Genomic DNA, 17,215 nt, shown 5'->3' with positions numbered 1-17,215 from the left:
CAGACATTTGACAACCCGACTATTTTGTAGGCTAATTTGGTTACATGTTCGAATGTATCTGACAACATTATATCTCTTTTTAATTAAAATAAAATGAGAAGGAAAATATCGTCTGATTCTAAAACGAATTTACAAATTGCGACAGGCAATACATTAAACATATTCATGACGTGAGTTTACTGTTATTTTGAATAGACTATAGAGTACAGTTCATCGGCAATTTAATTATTATTAATAATAATGCAAATACATAAACACTAAAAAAATATATCAATAATTAAATTAATATTCAATTAAACAAAAGCAATTTACACAACATAATTGATTTACAAATAACGAAAATGGAAATAATTAATATTATCATAGTTCGTACATATATTTGCATAAGAATTAAAAAAACTATGTGCCGGCAGTGATAAAGGAGCCTCGGGTACATTATTTATGTCTCATGTCCAACATTATTTTTTATATTATTAGATTAACCCATCAAATATATAAAGGCATGTACAATGCGAATAACAAAAGAAAACGTGCAGCACTCGCCTGAACAAGTAAGTCCGCAGGTTCGGAAAAAACCGCAGTAAAACATCTTGATAATTCAATTGAATCGAAACATTAATGCTTTGATTTCAGATATGTTCTCCCGTGTCATCCTGACAAGTTTTTTGATATCACTCGCTAGTGCTTCAAATTATATTAAACCTTTACGAATCAAATATCAGTGGTCGCAAGTAGATTATGTATTTAATAGTGAACAAGAAAGGGCTGCAGCTATAGCTAATGGCTCATTTGATATAGGACATATTCAAGCAGTGGATGCCCAATATTACTATAGCAGTAAGTAATTTTTATATTTAGTAGGTAAAAACATTAATTTAATATCAACAAAAACTAAAATAAATGTAATTGAAAAATAAACAAATTAGAGAATTATAGCTTAAAATAGATCAATAATTGTACTAAACTAAGAGAAAATCAAAATCAAGTCCCCTAAAACAACTTGTTTTAACAAATATAATGCAACTAAGAATTTATTTAACAATTAATTAACAAATAAGTGCATTTATAAAATATTTTATTTTCAATACTCATCAACAAGCACTAAAAGATTAATTTAAGATATGATACATGAAATAGCTTTCAAACTAATAATACAGATATAGAGCCATTGGTAATGTGACATGTTCTTTTTATAGGTTCCAAACCAGATATACAAAAGGCCGTTGTTTTTGAAATATTAAGAAAACATTGATTCAATCTATAAATTGAAAATTTTATAAATATCTTATAAATTAAAGGAAAAGCAAGAAAAACTAATTCGTGTTACTTGACAAATATTTTTAACTAAATTAATATAATTAAACTCAGGTTAAACACAAAATAAAAAACATAAAAAAATATTTTATTTTAGTTCACTAAACCTGGTATTAAAACAAGTATTTAAATTACAATTTAATTAAATTGGTAAGTTGAAATATCTAAGATATATCTTTTAAGCCAGTATAATGTTATCTAAAATATTAAGACAATATATTATTTACAAAAAATATATTAAAGAATTTATATAGTAATTTTATTAATCTAAGAGAATCTAAGAGTATAGATTCCTTAATATATACTTTGCTTATTAAATTAATATAATAAAAATGAATTTAAACATAAATTTAAAAAATTAAGTGAGTTAAGACAATTTATTTATTTTCATATTAGTTCAACAAGGTTTTAAAATATTTATAACGCAAACGGATACAAAACCAAATATGAATCTCCTAATATATACTTTTGAGACATTGTATTGGAATTTGGAATTGAGAAATAGTTCTAAAACTGTTTAATTATTTGGTAAAACTGTAAAATATAAACTACCCAAAACACAATTTGTTGATGATTATATTTTGAATTGAATTAGAAGAAGACAAAAAAAATCCAATTGAAAATAAAATATGTACATAATAATCGTTGTAATAATTAAACAACAATAAACAAAAACTATCTATAAACAAAAATTATCTACAGTATTTCTACCAGGTCTGATATGTTATATTTAATGCTTAAAAAGCAAACTAAATAGCTTTTGCACTGAACGACTTCCAATTTTCCATCACATCAGCTCAGCAATAACATTTTACACATATATAAAATATATGAAAACTTTGCACGTGCCTCTAAAATTCGAGCTCTTCATTCGATTTCCGCCCTTACCCCAAAAGATCCTGACTTGGCCCCAATGAGACAACCTCGAAAGTGCACTCTTTCGAATAAAAAAATAGTTTTGAAAATCAGCCCACAATTGACGGAGAAATCGGCGAACATACATTAATGAAAAAAAAAAAATTGAGCTGAACATAGAACCTCCTCCTTTTTCGAAGTCGGTTAAAAATGAAGTTAAATATCGTGGAAATGCTTATTACGTACTGTCCTTTAAATCTCCTATTCGTGTCATTCTCAGATAAAGTTCCTGCAGACTCTCAGTCTTTCTCTCAGAGATATGTTTGTTAACAAGATGCTATCGGTTTAACAATAATAATCGCTTTTAACCAAGCCAAATATTTGGCGATATATTTGTTAATAGTTTATTTCACGTAAGATATGGTCAGATGTAATATATCACAAGCAGTTCGCCAAACCAACTTTTTATACATAGCTATTTTTAAAGGGCCTTCACATCAGATTCAACAATCATAATGTTTACCAGTTTTCAACTCAAATGATCGAATTTTTAAATTTACTGTTAAATAATTGGGATAAATATTTCTTAAATTTTTAATAAAAAACAACGCGATTAAAGTTTTCCTATAATAGATACATTAAAGTAGTTTAACACATTGTCAACTTCTCAAAACTTTCTAACAGGATACTCAAAGAAATATCATCTTATTTGATTCTCATTTACCATCCAATGCCCAATAGACTTCTCATCTTCCAGATATTCACTGCAATTATAGGTTTTATATTTTTAACCTCATAAAACTCATAATATATTTTTAATTTTTCAAATAATATATATAAGATATAAAATATTTAAAACTATCTATTTAACAACATCATAGTGTATGATGCAAGAAAGACAAATTTCTGTCAAACTAAAAGAAACCATCAAAAAAAATTAATTTATGAATCTAAAAATTAATATTACACCATTAAAATATCTCAGGTTTTCATTAATTATCTCACGTCGTCTTTTTGTCATTGCCTAATTGATGTTAACATTATTTCGATTTAAATAATAGATCATCTAAAAATTTTTTTAACCCTTAAAACAAACTTGACCAAAAATCACTTCATTTTAATTGAATTGATTAATTTTAATTGAACAACTTAATATCACAAATATATAATATAAAATAAAAGGAATAAAATTATATTTATTTAATTTACTTAAATATTAATGACAAAATAACAAGGACAAATTTAAATTAAACCAAAACAGGCCTTTAAAAAATAATTCATTTATAATTTAAAAAGTTATATTGTAACATTAAGCTATCTCTCGGCTTTTCATTAATTAGTTTACGTTATTCTTTTAGTATTGCCTAATTGATATTAACAGTTATTCGATTTAAATAATAAACCATCTTAACCGTAGCATATAAATTGTTTGGTTGGTGTAAATTAAATTTTTTTGGTTATACTTTTTACCTAATCTATTGTTTTGTCGCAATTGTGTTTAATCATTTTTCAAAGAAACTTCAAAATTCAGCTAGCCATTCTCCTGTTATTAGTTTTTGTGTTCGTTTAGAAATAATTTCAAATGAAAAATAACAAGAGAATATATTTATTTGCCGTTTTGGTGGCGCAGTGGCAAAGGCGATGGGCTGTTGCGATAGCCGCGGGTTCGAATCCTGCTGGGGCATGTTTGTAAATGTATGTTTGCGACTGATAAAAAACTTGTGAATGTTCTAAGCAAGAGTGTAAAATCCGACAAGGAAAATGTTCCCAGTCACGCCAGTAACCAGACTGGGTAACTCGCCAGTCGGTGGGCTTAATGCTGAAGACCGTCTTTCGGAGCCCAGGTTAAACTTTAGGCCCAGTCCAGATAAACACATAGTTGGTAAAAGGAGACTTTAAAATATATATAAAAAAAAGAGAGAATATATTTATGTATTTGAATGTTTCAAGTTTTTTCCACTTATGTTTCTAAAGGAGTATAATTTTAAGTGTCATCTTAGTTTTGCTATCTAGGACGTTTATTGAGATAAATTTCTATATTTTTTTTAAATAATTACATCTTAGATTCAATTTTCTTAGCACAATCTTAATTTTCAAGTTAATGTATTACTATTATTCTGCTATACTTGCATTAATACACAAACAAGGCGAGTACGGGATTAATGCATCAGAATGTATTGTAAAATAAAACTACTTAAGCTAAAGTTAAGAAAACACTTACTAACTATACTATGTTAGTTGGTGGTGTTTGGTTCGCGTGGATTTCCTGTGTATGGTCCAATAGCGATAATGTTGTCATGTTATTGTGATTTTGCAACGTTATTTCATGTTTTAAGTCGACATCTTGGATCTTTTCGTATATATATTTGATTTCGAGGTCCTCGTTAGTTACGTAGTAATAAGCATTGATAATTAATCGCAGAACTTTGTTTTGGGCGCGTTAAATTACTAGTTGGTTTGATGTATTTGTGAAACCCTACAGTTGCACCCTGGAGGTCTAAAATGGGTTTATAATTGACTGATAAACCAATGTCTTTGATTTTAAGTCAAGCTGAGAGTATATTCCCACTAAACAGTACAGTTGCTTAATTTTGAATCTAATCTGCTTTGCTTCTTCTCTAACATGATGTCCAATTTAACCTACCATCGAGATGTATGCCAAGGTATTTAGCTTATTTTGCTTCAAGAATCGGGCATCCGTTAAGTAAATTGCTATTATATCTAACTATACCTCTACAATATCTACTTTTCAACATGTTTTCCAAACTCTTTCACAACACAATGATACTGTGTCAAAAGTACGTACCACTTTGGTTTGGCAACGATCGAATCTTCAAACCATTTTCGCACTTCTTCAGCATTTCGGCATTTTCTATTCGAGCTACAGCAGTGCATTCTTCACAAATATTGCAACGAGTGGCCCAGAGTTGTGATGTAAAAGATTTTTTTGCAACAAAACGTAGTTCAATCAGTGTATACAATTAACGTCGGAAAACATCTGAAGTAACGGTTCCATTGGGTTTTACCATCTCGCTATATACACCTCCATATATAAAGCAAGACTTTATAACCATGAATTAAGCTTTATTTTTATCTGCTAAGCAATTAAACAACTATGCTGCAAAGATTTGAAATGGTATTTCCAACTAATTTCGTGTGGTAACCATTATATAGCATATATAGATCCAGAAACAGCTGATTCATCAACTAATAAGATGTCTGATGATTTTTTAAATGTTCTCGCTGAGTTTCGTCCAGTTCCATTATCTGATCCAGGCCATTTTTTCTCATTAACTTCAAAATTGTCACGTTTAAATTATATTGTATCATTGAGACCAAAACCTGTATGTGGAATACAATTCTGAAAGTATCTGACAGGTGTAAAAAATGCAATGGAAAACTAAGCTCAATACTATATGGAAAACTCTTATTTTATATTACTTACTCTTATATATATATATATATATATATATATATATATATATATATATAAATATATATATATGAAAAATATCGTATCAAAATTGTATGAAAATGCTATAGTATTAATATACAGTATATTGTTTTTTACAAGCAAACTACCAAAAAAAATCATAAAACTACATATATTACATATAAATCTATGTAAGCATAAACTAAACTGGGTAAATTTTTGTCAAGGTCACGGCTGGACGACAGAACTAGAATGCTAAAAATCAGTCGACTGAAACAAGTAGAGCCAAAAATAGTAACTAAAAGTACGACGAAAGTAAAGTATCGGTTTCAGATAGTAAATAGTAACAAAATGAGTCGGACCGAAAATATCGACTGAAAACAGTCGACTGAAACAGTCATAAAAGCAGTCGAAAAAAAAATAGCGACTGAAACAATCGATAGTAAAAAGTACTGAATTCACTACTACTATTCAAATCAAAATTGGCAGCCAAATACCAAGAGATTCTAAAAAGCTTAATATTTTAAAAAAATTACAACACTCACTGGTAAATAATAACCAAAATCATCAAAGGTATAAATAGCCTCATCGACTTGATAAGATAAACTTAATGAAATGAGATAAAAACTCTCATTAGTACTCAGGATCCAAGAGATAGAGTAAATAACATGCTAACAGTAACTGACCATTTTTTGACTTGACCAGAAGTATAAAATATTAGATCCACCTCTGGATTATAGGTTTGGTTGGATTATGTAGGATTTTCACTCACTAAAATAAATTTTTAACTGATCTTATAATATGCTGATACTGCTCTGGATTTTGATTTGGAATTATGATTTTGTCTAGGAATGCCAGAATATTTGAAAGATAAATGTGTGGATAATTTAACAAGCTCCTAATGCATCTGGACAAATTATGGAGAACTCACAGGATAATTTTATGTGTATAATGTGAATATTATATTAATGTCATTATATTAAAAAGTCACAATTCGGGAAAACTCAAAAATTGGACTCTTACGAAGCAGTTTATTTTAGAAAGAAACATTATGTGGTTTTTTTACAAGGCTATAATTTTTGCTTCATTGCATGTTTGTTGGTTTCCGTGACTTTCAGTAATTTTCGGTTTTAAATTTTGTTTTGTTCAAACGTCGTTTTTTCAAAGCTAAAGGTGCGAATATTAGATTTTTATTTGTTTATTTTGTATTACCTGTTTTTAATTTTTATAATATACCATAATTTGATATTAACTTTTTAGAATTTAAATAAGAAATTCGACAAATAATTAAATACCCTTTTTTATTATTTGCGTTTGCTAAAATGTTTCGGAAAAGTATTTTATTAAATATCATGTGATCCGGTGAATTCATTAGCTGCATTTACCTTGCAAATTTTGTCAGACAATAATAATTATCACGTGTTTCACAGTTACCGGATATTTTATTAGGTCAGATCACACTGTTATTGCTTATATCAGATACCATCCAGTCCAATGCTATTTTGAAGTTATTGTTCTTATGAAGGAATCTTTGTGGTTCTTGAACAATAGTTCAATTCACTGTGAACAAGGCACGTAACAATTCGGATCCGTACTGCCTATAAAATACATTTATAAGAATTGATCATCTGATTTTAAGATACAACTAACTTATTTCTGATATAAATTTGAATATCACCAAGAACTTATATATTTTCCAGTTATCCAGTCCAGTCACCAGGAAACTTTTCAGTTTTCCAAATGTTTTACCTGTAATTTCCCTTACAGTCCTTGGACCGACTGACTTCAAGAGCAAGTCTCCATTTATTATTATTATTATATAGGAAATATATTTATTACAGGAAATCAATCAATAGAGAGGGTCTTCATTTCTATACCCAGATTCAGCGTTGGTGCCATCCCCGCCACATTTGGTATCGTAAGCAACACCGTACGCGATGGTAACAACTTGCTGAAGCCTTATCCATCATGGTCATGGCACGTAAATCTGGAACAATGCAACTTCTACCGATTAGTATCGGTGTTCCGTACATGGGTAAAACTTTCAAATATTTTAAAAATAATTATCTAGTTAACTTTTTTAGGTGGATGAATGCAATCGATTGTGGGTGTTAGATTCGGGCGTAGTGGGTGATGACCAGTGGTGTCCACCACAAATTCTTATATTCAACGCGGACACGGTAAATGACTAAACATTATATTGAAACAAAACTGCAGTCTTGTAATTGGTTCTAGGACGAACTGTTACATAAATACGAAATACCTTTTGATATACATCGCAACAGAACAACTTATGTGACACCTGCAGTGGAGCTCGAAACAATTGGAAATGTATCGATTTGTGAGAAAGCTTGGTTGTATGGAGCTGACGTAAATGGAAGCCTGCTAGTGTATAGTTTAGAACAGAACCAAGCGTGGTCCTACAGACATCCAAGCTTTAATTATAATGAGAATTATACAACGATGGTTATTGAAGGTAACACCCTTCAATATTTATATCTTCTCGAAATAAAGTATTAAAAATAGAGACATAAAATTATAAGGCATTAATTCACCTAATCATATTTCTTTCTCTAACCTGTAATATTATATAATATTCTGTATACTTACATATATTTTAATAAGTCAGGAGGCGTTAAGTCTGATGACTAAGCTGAGTACTTCAGCAATTCTCATTCCACGTGCAACCTTCCTTAATGATGTTGAATTCTGAATGAATGCTGAATATCCTTTACAACTCTTGCAACCTGTGGCCGAGCCTATGCAAGAGGATGACTCTGTATTTATCTATTCGCTATTGCTGATCTTTCTTGCGATAATCTGTCGTCCATTTTATTAATTTGATATCTATATACATCTGCAGTAAAGGTTTAAATCTGTTTCACGCGCAGCAAGTGGTAATACACTACACCTTGCTGATCCAACCAAATTCAGAGCCAGACAAAACTTTATGGTCATGTATATTCCGCTTTGATGTCAATGCGAATGGCTCTCTTAAACTAATCCTTATTAAGTCGAACTTTTTGCTCTCAAGATTGTCATAGTTGAGCCACTTTTCATCTTCTACGTCTAGAAACAGTCGACTAATCAACTGTCAAGCCATCGTAAATGAATTGAGAGACTTTGTTTTCATCTTGCAGTTCATTGTCTTCCAACTTTCTTCAAATTAATTAACGGAAGATGCGAAATACTTGATGAAAAATTTGCTATACTCATATAAAAAGATGAGTTATCGGATGTCATCTAAAATTAATTTTCTTCATAATCATTTCTCTTTTTTTTTCCTTTAAATCTTAAAGCTGTAAGAACAAAATTATTATTAAAATAGAATTGTATAAAAAAATAATAATTGGTAGAGATAATTGGTACAATGTAATAGTGTCAGTAAGTACTGTTCACCCTTTGCATTTATAACTTAGTAAAGTATATTTTTACTCTATTATATAATAAAGATTAGTGGAAATCACGAAAAATGATATAACAATTCAGGGATACCCAGTGAAGATATATTATTAGTTTTAATTGGCGTGATGTAATATTATTGTTTTTTTTTAATTTATACCTATTAATTAATTTATAAAACTAATATCCTACCAAACTACCAATATTACCTTTTGTCTTTTCCATCTTGCTTATCTGTTTCTACCTCCTTCACACCCAATTTTGTTGTTTTAGTAGCTGTAACTGTTTTAGTTTCGTCGACAATTATACATTGAAGTTATTATAATACTTGAACTTATATGGCTGTCAGTAACTATTATTAGCTTTGAGCTCCTAGATGAGATGTACCTTGTATAGGTTCATTCTCATGCCTCGAAGCAAGATTCACTAAGTTATAATCTCTTAAACGCTTATAATTAGTCTTATTGTAATTGTGCATATTACAATTTTCATTTCTTCTCAAAACATGTACGTCTGTTAAACCTCGGTGAATGTATTTGTATGCATTGTGCTAGAAAATATCTTCTGGCAACACAGTTATACTTATTTGAAGTGAAACGTTTAAAAAAATTATATATTTGAAGATCAGTCGTATTGCATCAGTCCGTTCAACTTCTGCAATAACTCCATAGTCTTGTTAGTTGCTTGGAAAAACTTTGACAATATTTTGGAAACTGTGTACCAGCCAAGTTATATTGAACTACTATAATAGTTTACGTAGACTTTCAATAGGTCTTGCAATTCATTGTTTTCGAACTGATTTGCTTCTTCGATCCATTCTTTGTCATTGGATCAATATCACCAATTTTTTTATCGTTGAGACCAAAACCGACAATGAGCTTCACCAAAAAATCCCTTGATCAAACAACAAATGTCATGAAGGTGGAAAATATAGTTTTAGCGTTCCTTGATTGGCGTCTGTATACACAAAATTGAGTTATTTATAAAACCCTACGGAAAACTGTATCGAATTTAACATTAAACATTAATATCATTATTAACAATCAGCTAGTATTTAAGAAATTTCGACAGCTTCCCACTATTTATAAAATATTGGTATCTTGTAACACTTCCTTCAAAGTTCTTATAATTTTTTTTTGATAATGGTTAATTTCTTATCTTGCGATACTTACTTCAATGGCTTTTAATATCTGATTATATAAAAATACTATTTGACGACCAATACGACCTAAGTTACGATCTCTCGTCATTTGAATAAGCGGCCTTTACTCAAGTTTATCCATGCAGACAACTGTATGTTATAAAGAAGAAAATATATATATCACGTGGTTTCTTGGTGCAATAATTTTTTTTTTAATATTTCACTTTCAATGGAGACAATATTCTGATATTGCTTTGACGTATTTGTGTTGGCTGATTGATTTGAATTTTGCCAGCAAACATTGGTGAATGAGTTTTAATACACTCAATCTACGGTAAAATAAACTTGACGTGCGCAACTTTTTCATTAACTACTGAAGAACATTCATTTTCAATAACGTAATCTGCTATGCTGATTTAGCAAAAGTTATGCCCCCACAGCCCTTCTTCAGGGTCCAATTTGAAATAGTCTCGGTGCTCCTCATTATTGAAGAAAAATATTCTCCATTATTCCATTTGTCTCAAAATAAAATCAAGGGCAATGATGTAATAATATAGTTGTAATTCGTGGTAAGATTTGAATGTCAGTAGAGTTCAATAAAAGTTGTATTCGAAATGAACTGAAATATCTGTTTAGTTGACTTTTTGCTGAGCCGCCATCATTTGTTGAATTAGCGTTCAATTTTCAAGTCTTTGGAGTTCTCCGATCACCACTTCTAGAATCGTTACAGCCATAAATACATTGAAAAAATTATTAGAAGCATTGAAACCTTGTTGGTATTGAATTCGTATTGAATACTACTATGTCTGCTAGTACTACTACTGTTGTCAGTACAGTAAATTTGTCTTTCGGAACTACATCATATCTTGAAATAACTTTTTATTTTAAGTGACATTTTAAGCTGAAAGGAAAAAGCCGTACCAATTACGTTATATACTTAATATATTTGAATTTTACGATTGTGAAAATTGTTTGAAATAATCGATGGGTCTTAAACACGAACAATTATAATACCGGTAAAAATATGATGATAATAAGCGACGAAACTTATAAATATTAATGTTTACTAATAACTAATTTACACTTCATCGGAAAAAATATTTTTATGAACCATAACCGTTTATAAACTCACGATTTCCGTGATATTGATTTCGTAATATTTTTTTCTTTCAGGTCTCTCTTTTTCATTCAACGACGGAGTTTTGGGCCTAGCGTTGTCTCCTGTTTTTAATGGGAAAAGCAGAAGACTATATTATCATTCGTTAAATGGTAATACGGAAAATTGGGTATATACAGACTATCTTAGAAACAGAGTGAATGACCCCCAAATATTTAATGTAAGGACTATTTTATTATATTAATTTTACATTAACATAGATTTTACCCATGTACCCATACCTTTTTTATTTTTTTTATTACTCTTCATTCTTCAAATCATGCCTCATCGCATTAATGCTTAATCAAGGAGTGCCTTTTATATTAGATGCTTGCATGTATTTTAATCAGCGATATATATTGCCGAAAATAACAGATCAATTGAACAGTCCCCGGCCTACTATAGTAAAACCCATTTTGGCAAAATTAGTTTTTTTTATTCAACATAATTCCCGTTAAATGTCATACACTGATTATAGCGAACATCCACATTTTCGATAGCATTTTTGTAGTACGATTTGTCCTTTGCTTCAAATTAGGCCTCAGTTTCGGCGATCACCTCTTCACACCGACAAAAATTTCTTCCCAGCGAGCATTTTTTTGAGATCTGAGAACAGGAAATAGTCTCTGGGCGCCAGATCTGGAGAATACGGTGGATGAGGAAGCAATTCGAAGCCCAATTCATGGATTTTTGCCATCGTTTTCACTGACTTGGGACAGTGTGCATTATCTTGGAGAAGCAGCACTTTCTTTTTCTTCAAATGCGGCCATTTTTTCGGCGTTTTCATCCTTCAAATGGTCCAATAACGCTATGTAATAGTCGCTGTTGATGGTCATTCCTTTTTCAAAGTACTCAATGAAAATTATTCAATGCGCATTCCAATATACAGACGCCATAACCTTGCCAGCCGACTGCTACGCTTTCCCATACTTTGGAGCGGGTTCATCGTGTGCAGTCGGATGACTGTCGATTGGACTTCGGAGTGAAATGATGGAGCAATTTTATCCATTGTCACGTATCAACGCAAAAACTCGGGTTTATTACGCTTGATCATCCTCAAACATTGCTCCGAATCATCGTCGTTGTTTTTGGTCGAAAGTGAGCTTGCCCGGCACTCACTTTTCACAGAGCTTTCTCATACCCAAATATTCGTGAATGATATGATATACACGTTCAGTTAATATCTTTAGAGTGTCTGCTATTTCATTCAATTTCAATTTACGGTTATTCAAAATCATTTTGTGGATTTTCTAAATGTTTTGTTCGGTAACAATCTCTTTTGGGCGTCCACTGCGTTCACCGTCTTCAGTGCTCATTTCACCATGTCTAAACTTAGCATACTAATCCTTGATAGTTGATTTTCCTGGGGCGGTGTCCGAAAACTTGACATCTAGCCAAGTTTTTGCTTCAACTGTATTTTTTTCTTTCAAAAAGCAATATATTATCAACACGCGAAATTCTTTTTTATGCATTTTTTTCACAATAACAAAAGCTGTTTCACTTAAAATGCTATAATTCACTAAGGAAGCGACAGCTTTTAAATTTATACACTCAACTTTTGAGGGTTAGGACTGACTAAAAAATATATGGATTTAATTCTAGTAAAGCCATCTATGCGTCAGGACGGGGACTTTTCAATTGGAATATTACCTCTATATTCTGATATAGATAGAATACATCGATATATCCTGGATTTATTATGATTAGACATTAAATTATATTACATTTATGTTCTCTGTGTACAAAGTATTTTTGATCCATGAAACTCAAATTTCAATATAATTTGTTATTAGCTCACTGATTACCAAATTTAAAAGTTAAAACAACAAATACATCTTAAGTATTATGAAATGTGTAATAATTTAATCGACTTCTTTCCTACATTTACATTTTCTGTAATTTAGTTTCCAATTTTCAAATGTATTCTATTATAATTGTTTTATTATGGTTTATTTTTAGGTTTTCTTTAAAACACCATACATCTATACAAATATCTTTATAATGTTTATGACTAGTTTATTATAATAGATAATTGTCACACCATCAACCAAGAATTTGTATACCACATGTCGTCTTTTTATCTCATTTCTTCAATTTTTAATTTTATCTCAAAATTAATAGCCTGTGAAAATAAAATCCGCATAATATCCAAATTCCTTAAATTACTACATGGAATAAGATTTATCACTTCCGGTCTTTTCTAAAAAACTTTTCCTTAAAAATACATAGTTTATATAACTTCACAAGTTATTACAAATATTGAAATATTATCTATTGAATATAAATTATTAATGTTATGCACCACTGCATTTTTCATCACACTGTACTTTCAAAACTAACGGTGGTATAATTACTTTATGACATTCTCACTTCACCGGCTTAGTTTATATTCAAGATTGTATTGAACTATGACGGATCATACGCAGTTTTCATGAACTAAAGATGCACATTTACAGTTTTAAAAGGATTTTTATAATCCTCACCTTTCATATTTATTATCTTCTGATTCATTTATCGCATAAAAGTAGTTTATTTCTATCTTATCCTTATTCTGCATTATTTGTCACACTGGCCACTTGTAACCGTTGCTTGGTGCTTGTTGCTCATTTCTTCGAATTTTCAGTTCCCATTTGTTTTGCATTTCCTTGCTTTAATATATTGTATTTACTAAATGTTAATAATGTACCAATTTGCTTTTATGGGAGTAATGACATTTAATTATTGACATAGATAATTTAATTGAGATTTATGTACACACGAGAATTTTTTAGTGTACTCAACTGCTAAACTGCCGTATTTCCATGAAAACATCACAAAAAAATCAAACAACACATTTAAACTAAATTGTCATCCAAGATTTTCTTCATACTTCGAAAGATATTACGAAACTAAACAAACGCTAATGCTATAGGATTATTTTGTAATACACTGTGTGAGTAAATCGTCACTAGATATGTGAGTTCAACCTTTATTTTTGAACGAAGATGCAAATTATCACAAATCAGCAAAAGCAAGTTACTTATTGGCCACAGTTCAGTGAATCCTATTTTCATATCGCTCCCTATAATCTTGCTTCATGTCTTTCTTGCCAGTGCCAAAATCTCAAAATTTAGTCCAAATCACTAGATCTTTAAAAATTACTTATTATATTTTAATCAATTATAAATCAATCAATAATTTTGAATTAATATTATTTTTATTGTTTTAATAATTTAATTAACAAATTAAAATGTACAGACTCTACCAAATGAGAGGGGTGAACAATCGGCACCACAGGCTTTTGACAAATGGGGAAACCTCTATTTTTCATTGATTAATTCTGTAGAGGTAGTTTCCTGGAATATAAAGTATCCGTATAGGAGGAAGTTCTGGAAAATAATCGGCAATAACCAAAAAACCATGCAATTCCCAAGTGGACTTAAGGTAATGGAACCTTAAATAAATTTCCAGGCGTTTTTTAACAGAATTGGTCTTTAATTTAGGTATCGCTAGGAAAACAAGGTCAGGAACAATTATGGATATTTGCTACATCTATACAACGATATGCTACAGGGAATTTGAACAACTCTCAAATAAATTTCAGGTTATTCTATAGAGATTTATGAAATTGATTCAGTAATATTATTCTTATATATGTACGATATATTAATCAATATTAATTATTGAGATTAAATAAATATGTTAGTAGTGCAAATTGGATTTTATTTTACATTTTCATCTCCGCATTTTAAATCAAATGTAGATAGAAATCTATAAATTTTACATAAAACTAAAGCTTCTACTAATAATAGTCCAATTTGGATCCCGATTTAGGTTAAACACCATCATGTTCGACATTTTGTTACCGTTTTGAAGCTAATTCTTTGGCTCGTTTTCGTTCTAACCATTGTATCGTCTAGACCATAAAATAAAGAAACTTAGAAACGCAACTCCTATGTTAAAATAAAATAGGTTCTAAGTTACTCCCGGAATCACCGCTTACGCTTGCGCCGTATAACTGTTAGTTATGGAGGGAAATTTAAAAATAAATATAAAAATATTTAGCGGAAATAAAAATATTTAGGGAATTTTAAAAATTTGAGCGGGAAATTTAAAAATTTATAGTAAAATTTAGAGAGAAATTAAAAAAAATCTTTTAATTTTACTGGAATAATAAAAAAAAATTATGTTTAAATATATTTTATTGAAATTGATGTAATCACAGAGATATCTCCACTAAACAAAACACGTAATCAACTGATACTTTCTTCTCTCTACTATTTAAAACCTAAAACAAACAAAACAACTAAATTAACAACCTACCTAAATTAAGGTACATTTCATCAAATATGACAACTATAGTTCGGTCTATACACTCAAGTTTCTGAACTAACAACCAAAATTAGAGTTTACTACTACAGCAACAAAAAGGAACCTTATTCAGTATCTGCATTAATATTCTTCTAGAAGGCAAGCAGAATATAATCGATAACAGCTTTTATCCTCTGCCACTGCATTTCAATAAAAATAAAGCCCTTATTGTTTGATCCAACCTGAAACGAAACTGATTGGACAGGCTGAGTTATCTGTAAATAATCTGTAAAGAAACATATAAATGTAATTTCAAGTTAGAACCTCCATTCTCTAATAATAAACATAAGTTTCTTATTATATACTTACTCTTCTATATATCTAGCAGCCTCAAAAAACATTATCTTGTACTAAAGATAAAGAATATCAATAAATAGTGCTTAATTATTTCATTGCAATAAATCATTACTATTTAACAAAATACTATTTAAATTACAAATAGGAATTACATCTTGCTGAACTATAAATTGATTGAATAATGACATCTCAGCCAAGCAATATGTTTTAACTCTTGTTCTAAAATATCTAGTCTAATTCTACTACAATCTTGTTAAAAGCTTCCCTCAAGTCCAGCAAACTATAAAAAAACCTAAGCATGTGTATCTCTAGTCTATTCAATGTTATTTTCCACATACGTACGTCATCCAAATTTGTGACGACAAAACGACGCAATGTTGCCACATCAACTCTGAGTTTCAGTTTATTTTATCTTTGACCTATCAAATCGAAAGACATAGAAAATAGTTTGGGTGTTAGAGTTGTTTTATTATATGTACATTTTCATTGATCTTCTTTTCCCGTTTTTTATGTAGTGATATCCCCTTGGAAGCCCAATTCACCTAATTAACAATAATATATTAAAATAATGTAACTTACTTTCATTAGAGAGCAAATTTACCTTTTTACTTAGTCTGTATATATCACTGTATTTTTTATTTATTTTGCTACTACCTGTGAACACTATTCTAGATAAAATTAATCACTGACTTCTGCCTATTGAATTACCATATCTACAAAACAGTTAGTATTCATCCTCTTCTCATAGATTCTAACCTAATGCTCATATTTAATTCTGAATAATAACAATCATATCTATCCATACAAATCTTTCACACCCTACACTACCATTTTCTACAGTTATACTCGTACTCTATTAATTAAGTGTATACCTTTAGTTGTCATTCTCATCACACTGTCTCGGGAATTTCCAGTATTGCACAACAAGATTCCTTTAGTGACTGTAACTTTCCGAATCATTGTTCAAGTCAATCACTAAACTGTTAATTTCCAATCTGTCTAAAGCATTTTCATGATTCCAATATTTATCAATTTCCTCCACTGTATGTATTGTCGATTTTAAACTGAAGGTGTTATGGTCAACAATGTTTCCTTCCATATATCCAAACAGCTCTTGATGGAATATATTTCTCCACATGTCAACTCGATTGGATTGAATATACTGTGATAGGCAGGAAGTCGTAACAATATGTGACCATTTTGTTCAGCCATCTGATCTACTGTATACATTTTTTCGGGCTTATTTCTAAAAAAAGTATATTGCAAA

At 30.0% G+C, this 17,215-nt stretch overlaps 1 protein-coding gene across 2 annotated transcripts; it reads left to right on the top strand.

The window, feature by feature from the left end:
- Positions 1-414: 414 nt before the first annotated feature.
- Positions 415-14,995, top strand: LOC143195907 (major royal jelly protein 9). Of its 2 annotated transcripts, none has more exons than XM_076403422.1 (8): positions 415-551; positions 634-837; positions 7,444-7,637; positions 7,687-7,782; positions 7,838-8,078; positions 11,319-11,482; positions 14,539-14,724; positions 14,784-14,995. In XM_076403422.1, exons 2-8 carry the CDS (start codon positions 636-638, stop codon positions 14,904-14,906), a joined length of 1,206 nt encoding a protein of 401 aa, XP_076259537.1. In that variant the 5' UTR covers positions 415-551; positions 634-635; the 3' UTR covers positions 14,907-14,995. The 2 variants fall into 2 exon arrangements, with proteins under 2 accessions (XP_076259537.1, XP_076259546.1); XM_076403431.1 differs by having other exon boundaries at positions 451-580.
- Positions 14,996-17,215: the final 2,220 nt, after the last annotated feature.

The sequence above is a fragment of the Rhynchophorus ferrugineus genome, unplaced genomic scaffold, assembly GCF_030347505.1.
Source record: "Rhynchophorus ferrugineus isolate W39M unplaced genomic scaffold, kcgeb_rfMv2 rfM1, whole genome shotgun sequence".
Taxonomy (NCBI): domain Eukaryota; kingdom Metazoa; phylum Arthropoda; class Insecta; order Coleoptera; family Curculionidae; genus Rhynchophorus; species Rhynchophorus ferrugineus.
The sequence above is the reverse complement of the archived record's forward strand: the minus strand, read 5'-3'. Positions and strand labels throughout refer to the sequence as shown.

Excerpts from the sequence above, each read along its gene's own strand:
- LOC143195907 (XM_076403422.1), top strand. The coding sequence starts at position 636 with ATGTTCTCCCGTGTCATCCTGACAAGTTTTTTGATATCACTCGCTAGT. Across the intron at positions 838-7,443 it reads TGCCCAATATTACTATAGCA|GAAATCAATCAATAGAGAGG; the intron begins GTAAGTAATTTT and ends TATTTATTACAG. Across the intron at positions 7,638-7,686 it reads TATCGGTGTTCCGTACATGG|GTGGATGAATGCAATCGATT; the intron begins GTAAAACTTTCA and ends TAACTTTTTTAG.